This window comes from Mustela lutreola, chromosome X, assembly GCF_030435805.1.
Source record: "Mustela lutreola isolate mMusLut2 chromosome X, mMusLut2.pri, whole genome shotgun sequence".
Taxonomy (NCBI): domain Eukaryota; kingdom Metazoa; phylum Chordata; class Mammalia; order Carnivora; family Mustelidae; genus Mustela; species Mustela lutreola.
Genome location: NC_081308.1, coordinates 48,006,699 through 48,032,913, shown reverse-complemented (window position 1 = coordinate 48,032,913; position 26,215 = coordinate 48,006,699). Strand labels below are relative to the sequence as shown.

The following is a 26,215-nucleotide window of genomic DNA, read 5'->3' as shown; positions in this document are numbered from 1 at the left end:
AATAGACTCAAAATGGATGAAGGACCTCAATGTGAGAAAGGAATCCATCAAAATCCTTGAGGAGAACACAGGCAGCAACCTCTTCGACCTCAGCCACAGCAACATCTTCCTAGGAACAACGCCAAAGGCAAGGGAAGCAAGGGCAAAAATGAACTATTGGGATTTCATCAAGATCAAAAGCTTTTGCACAGCAAAGGAAACAGTTAACAAAATCAAAAGACAACTGACAGAATGGGTGAAGACATTTGCAAACGACATATCAGATAAAGGACTAGTGTCCAGAATCTATAAAGAACTTAGCAAACTCAACACCCAAAGAACAAATAATCCAACCAAGAAATGGGCAGAGGACATGAACAGACATTTCTGCAAAGAAGACATCCATATGGCCAAGAGACACATGAAAAAGTGCTCCATATCACTCGGCAAATCAAAACCACAATGAGATATCACCTCACACCAGTCAGAATGGCTAAAATCAACAAGTCAGGAAATGACAGATGCTGGCGAGGATGCGGAGAAAGGGGAACCCTCCTACACTGTTGGTGGGAATGCAAGCTGGTGCAGCCACTCAGGAAAACAGCATGGAGGTTCCTCGAAATGTTGAAAATAGAACTGCCCTATGACCCAGCAATAGCACTACTGGGTATTTACCCTAAAGATACAAACGTAGTGATCCAAAGGGGCACATGCACCCGAATGTTTATAGCAACAATGTCCACAATAGCCAAACTATGGAAAGAACCTAGATGTCCATCAACAGATGAATGGATTAAGAAGATGTGGTATATATACACAATGGAATACTATGCAGCCATCAAAAGAAATGAAATCTTGCCATTTGCGACAACATGGATGGAACTAGAGCATATCGTGCTTAGTGAAATAAGTCAAGCAGAGAAAGACAACTATCATATGATCTCCCTGATATGAGGAAGTGGTGATGCAACATGGGGGCTTAAGTGGGTAGGAGAAGAATAAATGAAACAAGATGGGATTGGGAGGGAGACAAACCGTAAATGACTCTTAATCTTACAAAACAAACTGAGGGTTGCTGGGGGGAGGGGGTTTGGGAGAAGGGGGTGGGATTATGGATATTGGGGAGGGTATGTGCTTTGGTGAGTGCTGTGAAGTGTGTAAACCTGGTGATTCACAGACCTGTACCCCTGAGGATAAAAATATATGTTTATAAAAAATAAAAAATTAAAAAAAAATAAATTTAAAAAAAAAGAAAGGAAAAATAAAATTTTAAAAAGGGAAGGGAAAAACAACAGAGGGAGGCAAACCATAAGAGACTCTTAACTCTAGGAAACAAACTGACGGTTGTTGGAGGGAAGGTAGGTGGGGAATTGGGTAATTGGGTGATGAGCATTACGGAGAGCACTTGTAATAAGCGGTGTTATATGCAACTGATGTTATATGCAGGTGTTATATGCAACTGATGAATCACTAAATTCTACCCTGAAGCTAATAATGCCCTCTATGTTAGTTAAATTGAATTTAAATTTAAAAAAAATCTTTGGGGCGCCTGGGTAGCTCAATGGGTCAAACCTCTGCCTTCAGCTCAGGTCATGATTTCAGGGTCCTGGGATCGAGTCCCCACATCGGGCTCTCTGCTCAGCACAGAGCCTGCTTCCTCCTCTCTTTCTCTCTCTGCCTGCCTCTCTGCCTGCTTGTGATCTCTCTCTGTCAAATAAATAAATAAAATCTTTTTAAAAAATCTATTAAAAACATCTTTTAAAAGAGTGTGAGTTCTAGAGTATAACTTCACCAGACTGCTTGGGTTCACAGTAGGTCTCTGTACTTACTAGCTGGGTAATTATCAGTTACTTACTTCACATCCCTGAGCCTCAGTTTCTTCATCTGTAACATGGGTATAATAGCACCTATCTCCTAACGTCCTTATTGGGGTGGGCGAAATTAATCTCTGTAAAATACTTAGTGAGAGGTCTGGTGCACAGTAATCACTCAGTCGATACTGGCTAGTATTTCTTTGAACCAGGCGCTGTGCAAATTTTGTTCTGTAGATGATGTTTTTAAATTGTTACAATGGCCTGAATATTGTCTAAAAAATCTGCCTGTTTGAGGCCATTCCCACTTGTGCTACAGTTGTTTCTGAGTTTTATTGTCCACATTTTATATTGAGGAAACCAAGAATCAAAGAGGTGGTTTTGCTCAAAGTGCCCTAGCTATATTTGGATTATCTGATTCCAAAACCCAGCCAGCGGAAGAAGAGAAAGTAAACAGGAGAAAGGCAGTGCTAAATGAGGGTGTTGGGTGACAGCGGACTACACTAGGTTTTATCTCTAGCAAAAGCCTGAGATACCTTTAGGGCCAATGCAGAGCCTGGCCAGCAGGAGAGAAGGGTGGAGCTGAGCCATGGGAGAAGGGATAAATGCCAGGTCCTGACCCACAGTACCCACCCGTCGTTCGTTCGTCCTCAGTGCAGGGCAACAGGTAAGAGTTGCTTTCAGCCTGGGTGTGCTCTTTCTGGTTTGCTGCCCACCTCAAGGCTGCACATTCTGACTCTCTGGCCTGACTAGATCTGACTTTGTTCCTCAGAATCTGTCTGTCTGTCATTTTCTCTCCTTCCCCCCCTTATATCTTTTTTGGCTTTCCCTGTTTTTGACTTTCCTTTGTCTTGCCCCCCCCCCTTGTTTTCTCTCTCTTGTTAGTTTTCAGGATATTTCACTTTACTTCATCTCTCTCTGACCTCTAACTTTCTCTTATTTTTCCTTTGCCTGAGCTCTGTCTGTATATTGTTCTCTCTATCTTTTTTTTTTCTCTCTTTCTTCTACACTGCATCTCTCAGTCTCTGTCTTTTTGTCTCTATATGCCTTTCCTTCTCCGTCTTCCAGAAAGGTGGTTTGGTATTTCATCCAGTAATTCTCCATTCCTCCCTCATTTTGAATCTTTCTCTCTGCTCAGCTGATGGTAGAGCTCAGTAGGTCAGTGCCTACTGAGGACCAGAGGTAGGAAGAGAAAATTGAGGGAATATGGGGATTATGGAAATGATAAATTGGGTAGAGAAAGATTTGAATGATTTGAGAGTTACTTACCATAAATAAGGAGAGAAGGTTGAGGAGGAATTTTGCATCACTAAAAAGGCCCTATGCTAAAAGTCCATAAATTTTTATTCTCACCCTAATTCATTCTGAGACGCTAGGCAAGTCATTCACTTTCTGAAAAAAAAAAAGGGGGGGGGCAGTCTTGTCCTATAATCTCCACAATGTCTTCTAATTTTGATTTTGTGGTCTTCTAAAATCTTGTTTCTAAAAATTTCTGGTTCTATGATTGAAGTATGTAAAATTCTCTGACTCTTCCATGATGGTGAGAGGATGCTAGGAGGGGAAGTAAGTCTTGATATATCCAGTTCCTGAAGAAAAGTGATCACATCCCCTCCAGACCTAATGGATTCTTGCAAAGCAGGCCACAAAGGGGAGAGAGGGAGCAAGGAATATGGCAGTGAGTGGTTTCTGGATCTTTGTTGGGATAGTGTTGTGGTTGGCCCTTCTGATCTCTGGGACTATGGTTTGGCTGCTGACATGAAAGAGAACACCTTTAAGTAATGATCTGTCACTTGACCTGAAATTTCACCATTCTAGCTTTGGGTAAAAATATTGTTTTATGAAAATCCTTGGCAAAAATTGCCACACACTCTTTGATGCATAAGTTGTTAAATGGAATGAATGAATGAATTAATGAGAATGTTCACCAGTGCCTGAAACTCCATTTCAGTTAGAAATGTGTTCCTTTGGTAAAGGCATTTGTCACAGTCCAAAATCAAATGTCCCAGAAAGGGTCCTGTTAGTGCAGCAGAGAGATTAATGTCTGGAGTCAGGCTCTCAGTCAAGAAAATATGTAGCAATATTTGAATCACAGATCCATAGTGGTTAAATTAGTAGGCTCTGAAGCCAGATTGCTTAGGTTTGAATCTGGCTTCTCTTACTTACTAGCTCTGTGACCTGGACAGGTTGCAAACCTTTGGGGGGCTCAATTTCCTCAGGTTTGAAATAAAGTTAATAATAGTGTCTACTTCACAGGGTTGTTGTGAGAATTGAATAAGTCAATGCATTTGAAGCATTTACAACAATGTTTGAAACAGTGAGTACTCTGTGTTTGACTATTAGAACCAAATGAAATCTATGAAGTTTTCTAGTCCAATGCCTGTGGAGAAACTGAGGCACAGAGAGGGAAAGTACAGAGCCCAAGTTCACATAGTAAGTTGTAATAGGATAAGGACAAAAATCAGGATTAAAATTAGCATCAATTTTTAAGAACTAGTCTGGTGTACAGACTAGTGAAGATGCATTTCTTGAATGTACCTTCACTTTCTCTACATAGAAAATGTAGAAAATAGAAATAATAGTTAACATTGTTTTCAGTATTTAAGATAGGCACTCTTATACACTTTGTATAGATTATTATACTGAATTTTCATACCATCCCTGTAAAGTAGTTTGTCTTTTTCTTTATTCACTTTTTACAGATATAAAGTATAGAGAAGAGATATGACTTTTCTAAGGTCCCAGAGCTAGTGAGATGTTGAGCCAGGATTCAAAAGTGTCTGGCTTCAGAAGCTGTGCTCTTAATGCCCTAAATTGCCTAAAATACTTTCTTGATTCAATATTACTCACTCCAATCCCACTATTATAAGTAGTGAGATGGAATGGAAACAGAGGTGAAGGCAACTGGACTGCAAGATTATGGATCATAAAGCTGGGCAGGCAGAGTGGGTGGGGCTGGGCAAATCTGAGGAAAGGAGTATCTGAACAGAGAAATTGAAATTGAAGTTTGAAAGAACTTGATAATTTAACAAAAAGTAGTCTATATTTTTCTGAGTCCCTGAGAATATCATGGCTGAAAGTCCCTTAGAGATGATGAGTGTATTGAGCTATATACATGGGGTGGGAATAGGCCTTAATCTACCACTATCCCAAGGCAGGACTGGACTCTGCTTTCATTCTTGCGGGCTTTCTTTCCCCTGACATATCCCACTGTTGTCATTATTGTTGTCAGTGTTGATGTTGGGGAAGGGAGTTTGCAGGAGCCTGGAACCTGGCCATCTCCTTTGTCTGTCTTCCACTGGGTAATCCATCCATCCTTACCACATATTGCCAGAGTCAGCCCCGGCCAGATGCTTAGACATGATTCTAGAAAGGAGCTCTCTTTCTCTCCCACACCCTGGTCTCAGCTAAGGGAGTGGTCAGACCCCAACGGTGATAAATACTGGGAGCTTTATCTGTGGTCTGCAGACTCAGCCCTAAGCCCTTTGGCCTTTGCATACAGGCAGGGGAAGGGAAACTGGTATCTCCACATGTGGTGTAGGCATTGGATGAAATTAATTACTTACCATTTGAAGTAGGAATAAGTAGCCTACATCTGACAGCTGATGAAAGCTAAGACCCAGAGAGGAGAAGTGGCTTTCCAAGAACATCCAACAGGGAAGCTGAAATTGAAGTATGGAAATCTAACATTTATTGAAAAATTACTATGTGCCAGGCATTGTCCTAAAGGCTTAATATGAGTTTCATTTAGTTTTTTCAATACCCCTTGGCCTTTCCTAAATTCAGGGCCCGCACACCCTGCCCCACACACTCACTTACGCTCCTCTGACAGCCTGTTAATGTTGGGGGGAGAATCTCTTGGATGAACAAGGGGAAAGTATAGCTTTGTGCATTGGGGGGAGGGGTGTTGCTCTATAAGAAATGAAGGAGGTTGCCATATGAGGACAGTGCCATGAGCTCCTCCTGTTTACTTTTCCATTATAATATAATGTCTTGTATACTAGAGGTGCTGCTAGATTCTACTCAGTAGCTCTCCTGATGGTGTGAGGGCCTTAGTCTTCCCACATTCTCTCATATCTCTCTTATTGTCCTATTCTATATTTTGTCTCACCCTCTGACGTTGGATCTCCAGTTTTCCCTTTAATTTATTTCTCCTTCTTGTTCTTTGTCTTTCTCTTTGTATCTCTTAGCCCTCCCTCATTCCAACCCTTAACCCACCTTAACCACCTCTCCATTCCTATACTTTGATTTTGTCTCTATTCCCTTCTCTCTGTTGCTCAGTCTCTCTCATCTCCCTCAGTAGGGTCGATCTCTTCGTACCCTAACTCTTCGGTATTGCTCTCCCCCACCCCCACTATCTCTGGCAGCATTTATCCTTTATCTTTGTGCCTGACTGACTTTCTGCTCCTGCTGGATTTCCTCCTCTCTGTTGTTTTAGTTTTCTGAGTCTTTGTATTTTCCTGTATGTTCTTTGATTTCTCCGCATGTCTGTTTTGTGTCCCTCTGCCTGTCTCTGCCTCTACCTCTGGTCTGTCACTCACTCTCTTTCTCATCTAAGTCTCTTTCCTTATCCTTTTGTATTTCCCATAATCCCTTTTTCCTCTGGTTTTCCATATCAGTCTTCCTCTCCCTATTTATATCACGAACCTATCCCCTTTCCCTATGTTATTGATCTGTTTCTTTCCCACAATTTCTGTTCCTCTAACTTCACCACTACCACTATGCCTTTGTTCTCTCTCAATTTCCTCCTTTTATCTTTCACAATTTCTCTTTTCTCCTGACTCTTTCCCTACCCTTCCTTTCTTTCCTTTACTTCAGTCCCTATTCATGCATTAACTTACTCCCAAATTCAACACATATTTATTGAATGCCTACTGTGGGTATTTGTTATCTTTTTTTCTGATCTCCTCTCTGTCCGTTCTCCTTTCAGTCTTATCCTCTGCCTCTTCCATTAGTGTCTAGACTTGTTTCCTAGACCCTTTGGGTCTTGTTTTCATCCCCTCTAACTGTCCTTTTAAAAAATCCAGGAGCAAGTTCAAAAGCAACAAAATACCAGTCCGGTGGCATATGGCCTGTATGGCTTAGGGCCTGCCCTTTTGTCCTATTTGCTGAATCTACTTAAACTGGTACCTGTGGCCTCAAGCTCCTTTTCCCTCTCTGGTTGGGCCTGCTCAGTAAACACTTTAAGTCAAGTCTCAGGAGCCCTGGCCAATGGCATCCATCTGCATTTGCAGGCTGAATATTAACTTGACTGAGGCTAACATTCTTAGAAAGACTTTTTAGCCTTGTTAACAAGAGTTAGTGGGTTATCAGTTCTAATCCTGCTGCATACAATCACACTTAAGTAATCCTCATCATCACAGAAGGGGTCAGCAGCAGAGTCTGAATGAGAATTTAGGCTTTCTGACCTTCAGTTGTAACTCTTTCCTTTACCCCATTGTCCAATGGTCATTGTCTCATTTCTTCCTCCCTGATGCCCTATCAGTACATTTTGATATTGGGAAAAGTTCTTACCATGGAAGGACAATAAGGGCATCTCTGGAGAGAGCAGTTTGCATTGGGTGGAAAGCTAAAGGCAAAGGATCAAACACAGGAATGACCCTTGGCTTTTGGCCAGGCCTTCATGATGGATTCTTATCTCTTCCAAATCTTGTTCAGGACTTCGGGCTCAAGATGGTAGCAGCAGCCATGTTGCTACAGTGCTGTCCAGTCCTTGCCCGGGGCCACACAGGCCCCCTGGGCAAGATGCTTAAGAGTCACCAGTTCCTGTTTGGTATTGGGCGCTGTCCTATCCTGGCCCCCCAAGGACCAACTTGTTCTCAAATCCACCTTAAGGCAACCAAGGCTGGAGGAGGTAAGAAGTTTCTGGCAAATGGGGGAGAATATCTGGGTCCTGGAAAAAAAGTTCCAAGTCATACTGGCCATCATTGCCTTATAAATGAGAAGGTCCATGTGAAAAGTGTCAAGGTTAAATGAGATGGTCCCAAAACACACCAGGGTTCCAACTTCTGCCAGTATCTCTCAAGAGTCTCACTCTCATGCTCCTCACACTCTATATACTCCAGTCATGCTGATACTACTTAAAATTGCCTGATCAACTCTATAATCTCAAGCTTTTGTGTCCTTGCTCCTGTCAAATGACCCTCACAATTACCCTTTACCAGAGTATCTCATACTTCTCATATGACACTTAACTAGGGCATCATCTCCTCTGTGAAGCTTGTCTAAACCTCTGTCCAGCCTGTTCAATTCCAATTCTGGGTCATGTCCCCTCCCTCTTTTAGACTTCCATAGCCCATGTCCTCCCTCTCATCCCAACATTGTTCATAATGTATCTTCAGTGTATGCCATTTCTGCCAGCCTAGAAGCCCCCCTAGCACAGGGACCAGACTCATCCATTCCATTTCTGTATCTCTATCATAGCCTGAGAAAGAGCTTTGGGATACAGTAGGTCTTAGTAATCATTGTTAAACTAAACTTATGGCTAGAAATGCACTGCCATTTACTCTCTTACCTTTGCATAGACTCTCCATCTTGTGCCAAGAGCCACTGTCCCTTTATGCTGTCAGAACTCCAAGATGGGAAGAGCAAGATTGTGCAGAAGGCAGCTCCAGAGGTCCAGGAAGATGTGAAGATTTTCAAGACAGGTTGGAGTCAAGTGCCACCTTACCCAGGCTCTACTCCTAATGCTTGAATTCACTTCATTACAGTTCTGAGCTAGGCTAATTAATCCTAGGTCAGCTAGTATACATCCCATGACGGGAAGTCCAGTCATTCCCAAGGGGACCATGGTAGGCAATAGCTTAGCCAGTGCACTGAAATGTACCCTCCCCAACACACATACATGTATAGGCTCTTGTATCTTTACACCATTAGTTTAAAATGATCCCTCTAGAGTTCTACCTCCTCTCTCCCAAGTGGCTAAATTGATCCCAATAGTCTGGGCTCTCACATTTAAGCAATACCACTATACAACAATCTAGATTTGCATGAAAGAGTAAGTGTTGGAAGCAGGTACATCTTTTAGAAGGGTAAGAAGTCCCAGGTCAACTCAATTGGTGAAGACTATTCAAGATTATCACACTTGAAATAGGGCCACACTGTTGACATTTTTCATAGGCCCTTTTGGGATATCCTTAAAGGTGAAAATTTCAAATTTGAATTTTAATGACATTCAGAAAAGAAGAACAAGGTACACTGCCCTGCATATATCTCCCAAGTACAAGATTCAGAGTGGCTGCCCCAGTTGCTTTACCCAAGGGAAAATTCTAATGGGGAAAATGTAGCATCTTATGGAAGGTGTCCTGACACAGAGGTTTCCACTTTGGGAGATGAGTAGGGGCTCACTTGACAGAATATTTCTGCTCTCTGTAGTCTTCTATACTTCATAAACTTGAATTTTCATGTTGTATTGAGTTTAAAGAAGACAGAACATGCTTTCTTTTTTTTCTCCCTTCTCTTCATGGCCAATGAATCTCACTCTCTGTCAGACCTGCCCAGACCCCTGGCCTCAACCAGCTTGAGAAAGCCACTCTCCAATCCCCAGGAGCCAGACCTAATTTCAGAGGTCACACACCAGGTTCAGAACAACATGGTTGGTGAGTTTGTTGAAGTGGAAATAAAGTGGGGTTGCAATGTGGAAGGAGTCCTCAAGGAGCTTCTGAAACAGTTGGGGAAATGCAAAGAAGTGCTTTAGAACCAAAGGGAATCTGGGTTTAAATTTTAATGCTGGCACTTGCTGGATCAATGTGTTTTGGCAAGTAAGTCACTTCCCTTTAGTGAAATTTTAATGCTTGCCCCAGCTGGTTAACATGAGGAAGAAATAACATTAGATTTATGGAAGTGTTTCTAGCTATTATGAGCCCTCATTAAATACTAGGTTTATTCCTATTATTTCTTCTCCATGCTTCCCTCAAAAACTCATCCTTTACAGACAGCCTTTTCCCCTTTCTTGTATGTGTTTATATTCAGTTTTCATAATGGAATTTGGCTTTTTTCTAATATAAAAGGAAAATGATTCATTGTAAAGTATTTTTCAACAGATATAGGAACATATAAAGAAGGAAATTTAAATCACTCAGAGTTCTACCATCCACCATTAACTATTTATATTTTCTTCTGGATATTTTTCCATAACTAACCACACACACATACACACACCTCCTATGCTTCCCTCCACACACATGTTTTTATGAGAAATGTGATTTTATTCTGCTGGGTTTTTTTTTTACCTTCCTTTGTTTACCTAACAATATATCATGGGCATCTTTCCATGTCCCTGGGCATAGAGATGCATAATAATTATTAATGTTGAAGTTTGTTCTGTAGCATGGATGCAGCATCATTCAGTTAATCAAGCATCTATAATTCAGGTTATTTTTTTCTTGTGCTTTATTCTGGTTTATAGTGTATGTTGGTTTTACATACATCAAAGATAACATATAGTATTATAGACACAGTATGAATATACTAGAGATTATTTAGCTATTCCCCTATTGAGTTGCTTCCAACTTTTCCTATTACAAACAGTGGTGCAGCAAACAGTACTCAATGTACATTTTCATGCACATAGGTAGTTTTTTTTTTTCTATAGGAAAAGCATTAATAGGTGCAAATTCTTAGGGTGTAAGGTTGTATACACTTTCAATATTAATAAATATTGCTAATTAGCCCTCCAAAGTCGTGTACCAGTTATCAAAGACAGTATCCATATTCTCACACCCTCTCTAGGACTTGATATTATCAAACTTCTAAATATTTATTGGTATCAGTGAAAATTTTATTTTGCAGTTTGGTTTTCCTTGATTAAACATCTTCCACATTTATTGACTTTTCTGTTTATATTCTTTGTCCATTTTTCTACTGGGTCGACAAATTTTCATAATAAGTTTTCAGAAGTTTTTGTTGTTGTTCTTAGTTTTTTTGTGTTTTGTTTTGTTTTGTTTTTTAGAGAGAGAACTGGGGTGGGGTCAGCAGGAGAGGGAGAATCTTAAGCAGGAGCCTGATTTGGGGCTCAATCTCACAACCCTGAGATCATGACCTGAACCAAAATCAAGAGTCAGACACTGAGGAGCTGGGTGGCTCAGTGTGTTAAGCCGCTGCCTTTGGTTCAGGTCATGATCTCAGGGTCCTGGGATTGAGCCCTGCATCAGGCTCTCTGCTCAGCAGGGAGCCTGCTTCCCCCTTTCTCTCTGCCTGCCTCTCTGCCTACTTGCCATCTCTTTCTCTGTCAAATAAATAAATAAAATATTAAAAAAAAAAAAAGAGGCAGACACTTAACCAACTGAGCCACCCAGGCACATCAATTGTTCAGAGGTTTTTAAAAAAATTAGTTCTCTAGGTATGCCAATATTTGCATTTAAAAACTCTTGATACATATTTCCAAACATCCCTGCAGCAAAGATACTACCAGTTTATATCCCTACCACATAACTTGTCATCTGCAACAATCATGATTTCTGTCTCATGTATAGAGTTCTAGAGTTTAACAAGTCCTTTGGCATGCATTATTTCAATTTATCCCCCAAAACAATGTTGCTCCATTTTGCAGTAAATAGCAGTTTTAAAAGTAAACACTAGGTCACTTGCTTGTAGCTCACTTACTTGCTGTATAACCTTGGTTAAGTTACCTAACCTATCTATGCCTCCATTTCCTCATCTGTAAAATGGAGATGCTAATGATACTTTCCACATAGGGTTATTGTGAGGGCTACAAGAAATAATATTTATAAAGTTCCCAAGATAAGGCATTACATATAATAGGTGCTTATTAAATATTGGTTATAATAATAGAATTAAATATTATCTACTACTACTACTATAATTATAATAATACTACTATGCACCAAACATTAATTAGTTCAGCTACATGACGTTCTGTTTGTCATCGAATGCCCACAATTCTTCAAGAAGGTATTATTAGCCCCCTTCTACATATGAGGAAATTAAAACTAAGAGAAAGACATTGACTTACTCAATGTCACATAACTAGGAAGTGACAGAGCAATACCTAGAAACCAGATCTGTTGATACTCTTTCCACTGAAACTAGAAGTAGTGATTTCAACAAGAATGATACCACGGTAACCTTAGAAAAAGAGAGGAGGCCTTACCAGGGGTAGGAAGCCAGAGTGAATGTATGAATAATTTACTGAGTAAATGAGCAAATGAGAAAGCAAAGGGATGATTGAGTGAAGCAGTGGAGAGTTACTGTGGCTTGGTAAGTTAATGACTGATCAAATAAATGAATAAATGAAAAGAGAACTGGAGAACTCAAATCAACAGCACGGATAAAATATGGACTACTCAGGAAGTGATTTAAAAATAAATTATTTTCATCTTCATCTCTACTTCTGCAGGAAACCATGTTTTTGGTTATGACCAGTTTTTCAGGCATAAGATCATGGAGAAGAAACAGGACCACACCTACCGTGTGTTCAAGACCGTAAACCGCTGGGCTGATGCATACCCCTTTGCCCAACACTTCTCTGAGGCATCTATGGCCTCAAAGGATGTGTCTGTCTGGTGTAGTAATGACTACCTAGGCATGAGCCGGCACCCTCAGGTTTTGCAAGCTACACAGTGAGTAGTAAGATCTGGGGCATGAGCTGTGGGAACACAAACAGAGAAGAATCAAAGCCACACACGGAAGGGAAAGGCAGAGCTGGCAGTGGAAACCTACCACCTACCACCCCTTTTGCACATGGTCTTCCAGCATATCTAATCCTCATATATGAACCATGTCAGTCAACAAACCATGATTTCCAAACTCTTGACTGTCCTTTTCTGTGGAAAAGATGGAAGACCAAGCAATTTCCATGAGCTCTTACTCTGGGGACAGAATGAGTATTGCCAGAGATACTGTGTGACCTCCTCTAGAACGTCTTAGAGCTGTTCAAATTCAACCCAGCTTCTACCCCCATCCCTGCGTACCATCAGCCTGAGAAGGAGGACCCATGTATCCTCATTGTCTCCATCCTGCCCTCTACTTGATTATATAGAACACAACTCATATAGGATCACTAAGTAAACACTGACCTCCATCATTGAAGAGAAACCTGCCCAGTTCCTCAGTGCCTGAAAAGGGTTTTTCCATCTCCATGTTTTTCTTCTGTTTTCTCCTGGCCAGGGAGACTCTACAGCGTCATGGAGCTGGAGCTGGTGGTACCCGCAACATTTCAGGTACCAGTAAGTTTCATGTGGAGCTGGAGCAGGAGCTGGCTGAGCTGCACCAAAAAGATGCAGCTCTGCTCTTCTCTTCGTGTTTTGTGGCCAATGACTCTACTCTCTTCACCCTGGCAAAGATCCTGCCAGGTAAGTTCTGTTCAGGGTTGGTATCTTGAACTACAGCATGCAGTCTCACTGCCTTCATCATCTTTTCCTTCTATTCTGAGTTCATTCGATCTCATTGCTCTTCCTTCTTGCCCACTTTATATATCCTTATATCTCTCTCATTTCTCCCCTTCTTCAGTTAGGCTGAAGAATACTACTGAGGACATTGCCCAAACTCACAGAAGGGTAACACCATAAATTTATCACCTCCCCCCACAACTCACCTGGGCTCCAAACACCCATAAATAATTCTTTTATGTCCCTATGTTAGCTTTTTTCCAAATATTCTTTTCTTTTAAAACCTGTGACTATCTGCTTCTTCACTATTAGCAAATAACCTCACATCTCATATCACAAAGAAAACAGAAGCCATCAGACAGAAACTCTTTTAACTTAAAGACATCAAACCTACAAACTTATCTGATTTTTCACCTACACTTATTTCATTCTTTCCTTTTACAATTTGAAGGCACATCTCTTCTGCCTAAAGTCAATCCCTTCCTTGTATAGTGGATCCCATCTGGACCTGATCTTCCCAATATCCCACTCCTTAGCTAATAATGTCTTTAATTCATACGCCTGTTATCATTCTATCACATCCCCAACCACGGATGAATATAACTCTCCACCTTCTCCATGTCAATCCTAGGTGCATATCCCAGGTGGGAGCCACTAAAACTTCATGGTCCCCAACTTTACCAGGTTCTCTATGCTGTCTAGCAATCCTGTTTCCAAAGTTAGCCTTCCAAATCTCCAGGGCAGTTTTGCAAACCCCCATTCTTCCCAGCCTTCTCACCCTTTCACCTTACCCTCAACCACAGCAGATAACTCCACTTCCTTCCTCACTGAAAATAAAAGTCCTCAAGTAGCAATGTCCTCAAATCCTTGATGCAAACTACCTACAGACTCACAAACATCCCCACACGTCCTCTCTTCACCTTTTCTCTCCTGTCACAACAAAAGAAGTGCCTTTCTTTTTGTTGACTAATACTTTTCCTGGTGCTTTGTGTCTCAGTCCCCTCTGCCTCCTCAGGAACCTTGATCTATCACTTCCTTCTCTCCTTGTGTTTTCAGCCTCTCCTCTTCAGACATGTTAAAGTCTCTGTTATCTTAAAGAAAAAAAAGTCCTCTCATCACTCTCTAACTACTGCCCTATCTCTCTCCTTCCTATAATAAAAAACTGTTTGAGAGAAGTCTCCACACTTGCTATTTACTTCCTTACTTCCTATTGATTCTTCAGCACACTGTAAACATTCCCACTGCCTCCAGAAACTTCTTCTGGGAGCACACATAACCCCAATTAAATCCAACCTCTTTGGGAATTTTTCAGTGAAGATCCTCCTCAACCATTAGAATTAAACTTCTTTTCCTTTCTACTGCCATCATTCTAGCCTAGACAAATATCATTTTCTTTTTTTAAGACTTTATTTATTTATTTGAGAAAGTGAGAAAGAGAGAAAGAACAGAGGTGGGGAGGGGCAGAGGGAGAGGGAGAAGCAGACGCCCTGATGATCAGGGAGCCTGATACGGGGCTAATCCTGAGACTCCAAGATCATGATCTGAGCCGAAGGCAGACAACCAACTGAGCCACCCAGGCACACCCAACATCATTTTCTTGATTTCACTTTTGCCTTCCTATATTCTGTTCTTCACAGCAGTAATAATAATGTTTTTTAAGGCAAACTTATCTTTGTTACCCCCTGCCAAAAACTTAATATATCCCCATTGCCCTTAGGAACAAACCCAAACTTTTTATCATGGATTCCAAAGCCCTCAATAATCTAGCTTCTAGCCTCATCTTTGATACCTCTTCTCTCACTCTTTCATTCAGTAATATATTCATTTGCTCACTTATATATCAATAATTTGCATACCCATCCATTCAAACAGTGAATGTTTACTTAGCATCTACTAGGTACTTAGACCTGTACTGGGTACCAGAGATAGAATGATAAAACATGTGATTCCTTTCAGTTTTGTTGATTATTCCCTTCACTGTGCAGAAGCTTTTTTATTTTGATGAAGTACCAATGGTTTGTTTTTGCTTTTGTTTCTCTTGCCTCAGGAGACAAATCTAGTAAGAAGTTGCTATACCCTATGTCAAAGAAGTTACTGCCTATGTTCTCCTCTAGGACTTTTATGGCTTCAGGTCTCACATTTAGGTCTTTAATCCATTTTGAATTTATTTTTGTGTATGGTGTAAGAAAACGGTTCAGTTCATTCTTTTGCATGTCGTCCAGTTTTCCTAACACCACTGTTGAAAGTCTGGTTCCCCCCACCCCCATTGGATATCCTATCCTGCTTTGTTGAAGATTAATTGACCAATTGACAGTGGTGGGATCATTTGGGGGTTTTCTATTCTATTCCATCAATCTGTGTGTCTATTTTTCTGCCTGTGCCATACTGCTTTGATCACTACAGCTTTGTAATCTAACTTGAAGTCCAGAATTGTGATGCCTCCAGCTCTGCTTTTCTTTTTTCAAGGTTGCTTTGGCTATTCAAGGTCTTTTGTGGTTCCATACACATTTGAGGATTGTTTGTTCTAGCTCTGTGAAAAATGCTGTTGATATTTTGATAGGGATTGCATTGAATGTGTAGGTTGCTTTAGGTAGTACAGACATCTTAACAATATTTTTTCTTCCAATATTTGGGCATAGATTGTCTTTCCATATTTTTGTGTCATCTTCAATTTCTTCCATCAGTGTTTTATAGTATTCAGAGTACAGGTCTTTCACCTCTTTGGTTAGGTTTATTTCTGGGATTCTTATTGTTTCTGGTACAATTATAAATGAGACTGATTCCTTAATTTATCTTTCTCCTGCTTGATTATTAGTGTATAGAAATGCAACAGATTTCTGTACATTTATCTGTGTTCTGTGACTTTACTGAATTTAGTTAACAGTTCTAGCAATTTTGGGGTGGAGTCTTTGGGTTTTCTACATAGAACATCATGTCATGTGAAAATCATGGAAATTCCACTTTTTCCCTACTGATTTGGATTCCTTTTATTTCTTCTTCTTGTCTGATTGCTATGGCTAGGACTTCCAGCACTATGTTAAATAACAGTGGTGAGAGTAGACATCCCTGTCTTATTCCTAACCATACAGGTAAAGCTTTCAGTTGTTCCTCATTGAGGATGATATTGCCTGTGGGTTATTCATATATGGCCTTTATTATGTTGAGAGATGTTCCCTCTAAACCTATTTTGTCGATAGTTCTTATCATGAACAGATGTTGTACATTGTCAAATACTTTTTCTGCATCTATTGAAATGATCACTTGGTTCTTTTCATTTCTTTTATTAATGTGGTATATCACATTGATTGACTTACTGAAGCACCCTTGCAAACCAGGAACAAATTCCACTTGATCATGGTGAATGATTTTTTTAAATACATTGTTGGAATTGGTTGGCTGATATTTTATTGAGAGTTTTTCTATGTTCACGAGGGATATTGGCCTTTAATTCTCTTTTTTAGTGCGGTCTTTGTCTGGTTTTGGTATCAGGGTAATGGTGGTCTCATAGAATGAATTTGGAAGCTTTCCTTCCTTTTCAATTTTTTGGAATAGTTTGAGAAGAGTAAAAATTAACTCTTCTTTAAATGTTTGGTAGAACTTACCTATGAAGCTATCTGGCACCGGACCTTTCTTTGTTGGGAGTTCTTTCATTACTGATTCAAATTCATTGCTGGTTATTGGTCTGTTCAAGTTTTCTATTTCTTCCTGTTTCAGTGTTGGTAGTTTATAATCAACAAAAGTAAAAGGCAATCTATGAAATGAAGAAGATATTTGCAAATGACATATCTGATAAAGAGTTAGTATCCAAAATACATAAAGAACTTAGAAAAATCAACACCCAAAAAACTAATAATTCAATTTTAAAATGGGCAGAAGACATGAATAGACATTTTTTTCAAAGACAAGTACAAATGGACAGCAGACATATAAAAAGGCGCTCAGCATCACAGATCATGAGGGAAATAAAAATAAAAACTACAAATAACATCTTTCATGAACATGTAAGTGTTTGTAAACTTATGTGTAGAAGTGGATGGGAATAGCAGAGTGTTTAACTCATTCAAACTCCACTGCGTATAATGCATCTTTCAAGGAACATCTTTCACTAAGATATAAGTGTTTGTAAAGGTACTTGTAGAAGCATATGGAAATAGCCATGTGTTTAACTCACTGGAACAACACTGTATAATGCATCCTTCAAATAACATCTTCTTACATTAACAACAATAAAAATGCATGATTCCTGCTCTCAGGAAACTCCCAGTCTACTTTCCTTCATGGCAGGTTCTCTAGGAAGTCATGCCTGATTTCCTCAGTTAGAAATGACAACTTACTCTAATGAAAGGCCACAGTTCCTTGATGTCAGTGCAATTTGGGGGGAGCCAAGAATCAATTCCTTCCACCAATTTCCCACCTCCACCTGCCCTACCACATCTGTTCAGTGAAAAGCCCTGCATTCCTCAGGCCCTAGAGAAAGGTCTTCCCCTCTGTAGACGTTAGTTTCCTCACTTATAACAGTTACGGAGCTGGACTCCATGTTCACTAGTGTTCCATTCTGCTCTGACATGCCATGAACATACGAGTCAAATGGAAAATCTGTTAAGTATCTATCCTATAACTTTAAGCAGAGGGATGCTACCTAGAAGAGGTGGCATTTCATCTAGATCAGGAAGAAACTATTATCAGTCCAAGTCAACAGGTCTAGTCCCATTCCCTTGAATAAACTCTTTTCCAATACTTGATCTTATGTATCTGGGAGTAGGAACCTAAACCCTGTCAAGAAACTCTAGAGCTTCTTGGGAATTTAAATTTCCTCCACCCCAAGATAGTCAGTGTCAGATCAGGCTTAGAAATGACTGAAGGGAAGTGTGTAGGGGTCAGAATTTCAAGGGAGGAAGAGGTGTCACAAGGGCTTCAGAGGAGAAGGAAACAGACAGAGTCTTCAAAGGGAGGAATGGCCAGCTCTCTACCAAGCAGAAATACTGGAAGAGAAGCTTAATGAATATGTATCTGGTTCTTCAGGGTGTGAGATTTACTCAGATGCAGGCAATCATGCTTCAATGATCCAAGGTATTCGTAACAGTGGAGCAGCCAAGTTTGTCTTCAGGCACAATGACCCTGACCACCTGAAGAAACTTCTAAAGGAGTCCAACCTTAAGACACCCAAAATTGTGGCCTTCGAGACTGTTCACTCCATGGATGGTATGTATATCATGAAAACCACAATAACAATGATAATAACTGACATGTATAGAATTTGTTTATATGCCAAGCAAAATATTAGTATTTTTAACTTAATCTTCACAAGAATTCCATGAGGCAGGTGCTATTATTATTTCTATTTATTTACATGAGGAGACTGAGACACAAACAAGTTAAGTAACTTGCTCAAGGTCATACAACTGGTAAATGCCAAAGGCAGCTATTATACTGATCTTACAGATTAAGAAACTGAAGTTCAGAAGCAGAACCCAACTTGTCTTGGTTGACTCAGTAAATTGGTGCCAAAGTATTTGTACCCTAGAACATTCCAATCTGTACCCTAGAACATATGATTCCAATTCCTCCAACTCCAATTCCTTCACACAACACTCCCTCCATTAGAAATGGTTTGCCAATCAATAATTCTAGTGTCTGGTCTCTGCAATGAAAAATTTTAAAAACCATTGGGAGTTTTTTTCAGGGTCCAGTATGAAGCATTGGAACCAAAGCATGTTTTCAAGTGAAAGAGACCTGGGTTCAAATCCTATCTCTGGCACTTACTCACTGTATGATCTTCAACTCCTTGAGCTTCAGTTTTCCCCAACATAAAATATCTGGTTGTAAGAATTAGAGACAATGGAAGTCATTCCATTTTTATAATCTAAGTAAATATCATAATAGTGAAAACCATGTTGTGATCATTCTACTTCCTTACATTTACAAATGAATGTCTCCTTATTTTGTTAGTAGACAGTACTTAAACTACCAATTGTCAGAAGTAAAAATAGGAAAACAGAAAGGCAAGGCTTAATTACAAACTAGGGGAAATGCACACACACAAATGCCTTGAGTGGGCATGAGGTGGATGCAGTAAACATATTTAAGGAGGTTTGAAATAGTCCCAAGTGATTACGCACACCCTTTACCTTTCCAACACAAAGTAGCCATGGGTCACAAATTCCACACTGAAGATGGGGCTGGGGAAAGGTTGTGATCTCCTACCTCTATTTCTTGGATTTTCTCAGGTGCCATCTGTCCCCTTGAGGAGTTATGTGATGTGGCCCACCAGTATGGGGCTCTGACATTCGTGGATGAGGTTCATGCTGTAGGACTATATGGGTCCCGGGGTGCTGGGATTGGGGAGCGTGATGGAATTATGTACAAGATTGACATTGTCTCTGGAACTCTTGGTGAGTAAGTGCCTTGGGATGCCCTTATATATAAACCAGAAAGGAGGCCCCTGCAAGACCCTTTCCTCCTGCCTTCCCAAAGCTGTAGAAGTTATTTAGGTAAAATTCATAGCCTCAGGCTATGGAAGTCCTGGATTCCCTCTGTCCACTCCTACCCCACTTCAGAGTTGCTGAGAAAGTCTGGGAGGGTTTTTTGAGAAGAAACCTAAGCAGGGCCAAATAGCCAAGTTAAGTCAGTACCTGGAAAGCTGTGGTTCTAAATTCCTCCCCCACTCCATCCCCAAACTTCATCTTACTCCCACTTTTGGGCCTAAGCAGCTAAAGGTCCCCACCCAGCTACTGCCTATCTAGTCACTGCATGTTGCAGGCCTTGAAAGTCCTATCTCAAAGCAGCAGAGTTATCAGCTGTCTGTCTTGTCATGGACAAGAGAGATAAGCAGAGGCCTGGGACAGGAGTCTGGAACTCCAGCTTCTGTGTGCATCCTTATGTTATCTGGACATGATTCTGTTCCTCTAAAGACTAATTATGGGCTCTGTCATATCCTACTCCTCCTCGTTTCCAGGCAAGGCTTTTGGCTGTGTGGGTGGCTACATCGCCAGCACCCATGACTTGGTGGACATGGTGCGCTCCTATGCTGCCGGCTTCATCTTTACCACTTCACTGCCTCCCATGGTGCTCTCTGGGGCTTTGGAATCTGTGAGGCTACTCAAGGGAGAGGAGGGCCAAGCCCTGAGACGAGCCCACCAGCGCAATGTCAAGCACATGCGCCAACTACTAATGGACAGGGGCCTTCCTGTCATCCCCTGCCCCAGCCACATCATCCCCATCCGGGTGAGAGCCCCCCCAACCATTGCCCTACCCACTTATCTCTTCTTGGAACCTTCCCACACCCAGCAAACCAACACCTGCTTCTCTTATCAATCTTTTTTTTTTTTTTTTTTTTTTTTTTTTTTATTTTTTATTTTTTATAAACATATATTTTTTATATACATATATTTTTATCCCCAGGTCTGTGAATCACCAGGTTTACACACTTCACAGCACTCACCAAATCACATACCCTCCCCAATGTCCATAATCCCACCCCCTTCTCCCCAACCCCCTCCCCCCGGCAACCCTCAGTTTGTTTTGTGAGATTAAGAGTCACTTATGGTTTGTCTCCCTCCCAATCCCATCTTGTTTCATTTATTCTTCTACCCACTTAAGCCTCCATGTTGCATCACCACTTCCTCTTATCAATCTTTTACTTTCCTGTTAACTACCCTCCTTATTTTGAGCTATGTTACCCTTTTTTGAAAAATTATCAGCCATTCTGGATTAGTCACCTCTTTTTTGCATTAGCTATTATCTCATGATTATTAGACCATCCTGACCCTCACAATATTGGGTACCCATGACCTATAATTTAGTGCTTTGGAAGTATGGATCAAGATCATTATTGGGTCACAAAATCAGTTCAGTAAGTTATGACTGGTATTAAAAATTTTTAAAAAAATAGAATTGAAAATGTTGGCATAAATCACACATGGAGAAGGTAGTATTTTGAGAGAAATGTTTTAGCTCTATATATGTATATATGCACACATATATGTATGTGTATATGTATAATATGGACATGATGTGAATCATACTTCTTAGTAAGATTTTAGGTAAAACTCAGAAAACAGAAAGTCAAAAACCATGGGACAAAGTGCTATTTTGGATTTCCAACCATGTTTACTGCCTTTGAAAATGAACTGCTACTTCTTTTTATTTTATTTTTTTTCACAATTTTTTTTTTTTAAATAATGTCTATTTGTGTGTGTCAGTATGTCAGGGTGTGGTAAGGACAGTTTTTTGTGACGTTTTATGGACGAGAAAGAAATAGTCACTGCTTGGGCTAAGCCAATATTCTTTTGGGGGGATATTGGGGAAATTGGGAAAGACTATTCTTGAACTTTTTTTTTATTAAGCCAATGACAGCACCCCAGAGATAGCTTGGGGAGTTCATCTTCTTACCTAGAACACCCCAAATTAACATACTACCTAGGTAAAACCAGTGTGCTTGCTCTGCAAACAGTTTCAAGACATGGTGCCTACACCACCTTCATCCCAACCCCTTCAAATTTAATTGCTGCCTTTGAGAAACTCCTTGATAGAAATTCTGGAGCTGCCACTAAGCCCCTTATGAAAACAAACAAACAAAAAAAAAAAAAAAAAAACCTCTGTCCCAAAATTCAGTCATGTTCATTGGTCTGGTTCCCTCCACCTGCTTAATAGAACTAGTGATAGTAGGGCAAGGGTAGCAGATACTGACAGGCTTTTCTCCTGAGCCCAGGTGGGTGATGCAGCACTGAACAGCAAGATCTGCGATCTCCTGCTTTCCAAGCATGGTATCTATGTGCAGGCCATCAACTACCCAACTGTTCCCCGGGGCGAAGAACTGCTGCGCCTGGCACCCTCTCCCCACCACAGCCCTCAGATGATGGAAGACTTTGTGCGTAAGTCCTCAATATGGGTCTCTAGAGCACTCTCTTTCCCTTCAGCCCCGGGATCTGAAGAATTTGAGGGAATGAATGTTATTTAATTTAAAAGTATATTTCTAGAACACATATTGTGTGCCAGACCCTATACTAGTAATAAATGGATGAGAAACAGTCCCTAGGCTCCAGTTCAAGTGAACCATAGCAGACACAAACAACGACTTTAAGGGGTTATCAAATTTCAAATAAGACAGTACATCAGAGAGTTGTGGGTGCAGAGAGGAGAGGCCAAACACAACATGCAGGATTCAAGACAGGCTTCCTAGTAGAGGTGACACGTGAGCTGATTTTTATAAGGTGAGTGGTATTGAACCAAAAGAAGAAACAGTGTGGAAGTGGTATTCTTTGGGGAAGGAAGAGCATAAAGAAAGGCAAAGAGAATGGTACAAAGCTGCTTGAGATATGTCAAGAATAAACAGGTGTTACTGAAATGTAGGGTAGTAGGAATGGAGTGGAAGAAGGAAGTGCCAGTCTATGAATCTACAAAGACAACTAAGACAGGGACTGGATTGAGAGATTTGTAGGGCTACTTAATAGCCTGGGTTTTATCCTGAATGATGCGGTTTAGTCAATTTACCTCAAGTTTACCAGATTCCCATTCAATGCAGTTTTTAGCACATGGTCTGGAATAGAGCAGGTGTTCATTCTAAGTCAGTTAGACAAAAGACATATAGGCCGTTGACAGTCTAAAAAAGGAGACAGACATAGACAGTACTGGTCCAGTATGATGAGCTCCAGTACTCTGGGAGCTGGAGGAAGAGTGAGCACTTATGGCTAGAGAAAGTAAGAAGCATGAAGTCAGGAATGCTTTGTGGGTGAAGAAGTCCTTGTGTTGCACCTTGAAGTACATGTGGTACAGTGCAAAGACATTCCAGAATAAGGAAATTCCATGAGCAAGGACCTAGAGATAGGAAAATACAAGACATGCACTGGCAACGGTCATTCTGTTTGTCTGGAGCATAGGTAGTATAAGAGTTCAACGAAGACAAGATAGGTAGGTGCCATTCATTTAAAAACATCAAATAATGCTAGCCAACATCTATTAAGTACTTAACATGTACAAAGCACTGTTCTAAACTCTTTGCATGTATTAACTCATCTAATACACATGAGGCTGAGATGCCATTATTAGCAATTCCCCTTTATATATGTGGAAATTGAGGCACAAAAAATATATGAAACTGGTCCAAGGTCACACAGCTACTGGATTTGAACTGTGGAGTCTGTCTCTACCACCACAGTCATAACCACTAAGTCTACTGCCTGAGTTGATGATTCAGACTCCTGGACCTTTTGCTCAGTCCTCTCCATTGCTCTGGGCTTCAATTGTAGAGGCCTCAGTATTCTTGGTTCTCTGAGTGTCCATTCATGCTGAGCTTCTGCAGGAAAGAGATATGAGAGGCATTTACCATGACTCTGTCAGTCCTTTAACTCTAGTCAACCCATCCTGAAATCCTACAAATGGTTGCTAGTCTCTCTCAAATTTGTTTTTTCTATTGCCAATTTTAGAATACATGTCAGTGTAATTTCTAATTTTCCTGCTTCTTTCTTGATCCCTTCTAATCTTTTGTCCACAGTGACCATCAGAGGGATTTTTCTAAGCATATGACTATATACTTCCCTTGCTTAAACCTTTTCATGTTTCCTATTTGTCTGGACTAGAGCAGTGGTTTCCAATGTGAGGTATGCAAGATGACCCATTAGGTGAGGGGACTCATTAGAATTTTGTGTTTCTTTTTTATCTTAAAAATAGGAAATTGGGCTTTACTGATATTGATCTTTAACATTTAGACTGATAATGATACGTGTCCATATATAAAAAACATATATAGATTGGAAGCGTGCATTAAAATGTTTATACTGATAGAATGTACAGTCCAAAATTTGGAGCTCACTGGCCTGTAGAACAGCTGAAGCCCCCTGGCATGGGATTCAGTACCTCAAACATGGTGAGTTCTATGCCCTCACCTCTTTTCCACATTCATTTTATTTTTTCCAGCTACACTGAGTAACTTAAAATTCCCTTGTTTTGCTCTACTTTCTTACCTTTCGTGTTTTGCTAATAATGCTCCCTTTTTATTGGAACGCCCTCCCTCACTCCTTCCTCTGGCTTACTTCCTTTATCTTCTAGACTTAGTCATCCTTTCATTCATTCTTTCAACAAGTATTTGTGTACCTACTGTTTGCTAGATACTGTTCTAGGTGCTGGGGATCCAGTAGTAAACAAAGCAGACACAAAAATCACTGCCCTTCTGAAGCTTACATTCTAGTGGAAGGAGATAGTCAAAAAACTTTAAAAAAATAAGCAATGCATATAGCATGGTAGTTTTAAGTGTTATGGAAAAAATAAAGCAGGATAAGGGAATAGGAAATGTAGGTGTGGAGGGGCTGGTTTGGAGGAAGGTTGTAGTATTGAGTGTTAAGGGTAGAGATCATTGTGGTGACACTTGAGCCAAGCTCTGAAGGAGGTGAAGGAGTTAACTAGGCAGATATCAAGGGGAAGGTCATCCTGGGCAGAAGGAATAGACTAAGGTAGGGAAGATCCTATTACAGGAGTATTCTTCTACACGTGAGGAACAAAGAAGAGAGAAGTGTGGATGTAGTGGTGTAAACAAAAGGCAAAAAATGAATAGTGAGGGGAAATGTGAGTCCATATTGTGAAGGAATTTGGCTTTAACTCTGAAATAGACAGTCTTTTGAGGGATTTGAGCAGAGGAGTGACAGAGTTGACTCCGGTTTTAACAGAATTGGTCTGACTTCTATGTTGAGAATAGACAAAGGGAGAATGAGTGGAAGTAGGGATCCATTTGGGGGCTACTATAATACTACAAGTAAGAGAGTATAATGACTCAGACCTGATGATGGTATTAGAGGTAATGAGAAGTGATCTAAATTATGAAGGTAAAGTCAATGGTTACTTGCTGATAGATGAGATGTGTGGTTAGAGAAAAAAAAAGAAAAATATAAGATGGCTCTAAAATTTTTGGACTAAACAACTAGATTTGCCATCAACTTAGAGATGGATAAGGATGAAACTAGAGTAGACTTGGTGGAAGGTAAAGAGATCAATAGCTCAGCTCTGCTCATGTGAAATTAGAGATGCTGATTAGTCAGGTGAAGATACAGAAGGGCAGCTGGATGTACGAGTCTAGAATTCAGAATAAGGGTTTTGGGATAAGATGAAAAGGTCAGAATCATCAGCATATAAATGGTGTTTAAAGCCATGAGACTAAACAAGATCTCCCAGGGAGTAAGCATAAAAACAAAGTCAAGGACAGAGCCTCTACCACCCCACCCCTACCCCCCCACCCCCGCCCCCGCACACACTTGAGGCTTTTCCAACAATGGGGTCAGGTTTCCTTCTCTAGGGAACACTGCCAATTCCAGACTCAAAGGTCACAAATGATGACACTATATGGTTACTGTCACTGTCATCTTCATTAGGCTCAGTTTCCTGATGATGGATTCACTTCTGGGGTCACAGCATGTCCTATACTTAGGAGTGGTCCAAGCCAGGCTAGTACAGCTTTAAATTATGTCAATTATGAGTGCTTCCCAATCGTTTATACATTATTCATAGCACACAGTGGAGTAGACAGGAGTTACTTCTGGTTACAAGCTATCATAGAGGTTTGAAGGGATCATTATCTTGGTTTATCTGTATCATGACACAGAGGTTAGTAAGACCTTGTCTAACCAATTCTTTCCTTCCCCACCCCTTACCACCTTTTAGAGAAGCTGCTGGTAGCCTGGAGTGAGGTGGGGCTGCCCCTCCAGGATGTATCTATGGCTGCCTGCAATTTCTGTCATCGGCCTGTGCACTTTGAGCTCATGAGTGAGTGGGAACGTTCCTACTTTGGGAATATGGGGCCCCAGTATGTCACCACCTATGCCTGAGAAGCCAGCTGCCTCAAAGCCCCACCCCATTTGTACTTCATATGGGACTAAGCCTCCTCCTGTCCTCGCTTTGCTGTGTGCCTCTAGATGAATTCAGTCTGAAAATAAAGAACAAACTGCAGCATTTGTAGTCCTTTGTTAGACAGAAAACTGCATTATATCTGACCCTTCAGACAAACGGCAGAGCCACGAGGAAACCATCACTTGTTGGTCTGACCAACCCATTGTACTGATAGGGATTCTGATCCAGAAAGAGGAAGATGGCAGA

The 26,215-nt window shown here is 40.7% G+C and overlaps 1 protein-coding gene across 1 annotated transcript; it reads left to right on the top strand.

The window, feature by feature from the left end:
• The first annotated feature begins 2,329 nt into the window (after window positions 1-2,329).
• Window positions 2,330-26,068, top strand: ALAS2 (5'-aminolevulinate synthase 2). Its single transcript, XM_059157706.1, has 11 exons — window positions 2,330-2,457; window positions 7,446-7,641; window positions 8,312-8,434; window positions 9,278-9,385; window positions 12,145-12,367; window positions 12,915-13,099; window positions 18,158-18,337; window positions 19,363-19,527; window positions 20,091-20,359; window positions 21,846-22,008; window positions 25,784-26,068. Exons 2-11 carry the CDS (start codon window positions 7,461-7,463, stop codon window positions 25,945-25,947), a joined length of 1,761 nt encoding a protein of 586 aa, XP_059013689.1. The 5' UTR covers window positions 2,330-2,457; window positions 7,446-7,460; the 3' UTR covers window positions 25,948-26,068.
• Window positions 26,069-26,215: the final 147 nt, after the last annotated feature.

What these genes read in the sequence shown, in the direction of transcription:
- ALAS2 (XM_059157706.1), top strand. Translation starts at nt 7,461, where the DNA reads ATGGTAGCAGCAGCCATGTTGCTACAGTGCTGTCCAGTCCTTGCCCGG. An exon ending in CAGGTTTTGCAAGCTACACA is followed by an intron (nt 12,368 to 12,914) that starts GTGAGTAGTAAG and finishes TCTCCTGGCCAG; the next exon opens with GGAGACTCTACAGCGTCATG. An exon ending in GATGATGGAAGACTTTGTGC is followed by an intron (nt 22,009 to 25,783) that starts GTAAGTCCTCAA and finishes ACCACCTTTTAG; the next exon opens with AGAAGCTGCTGGTAGCCTGG.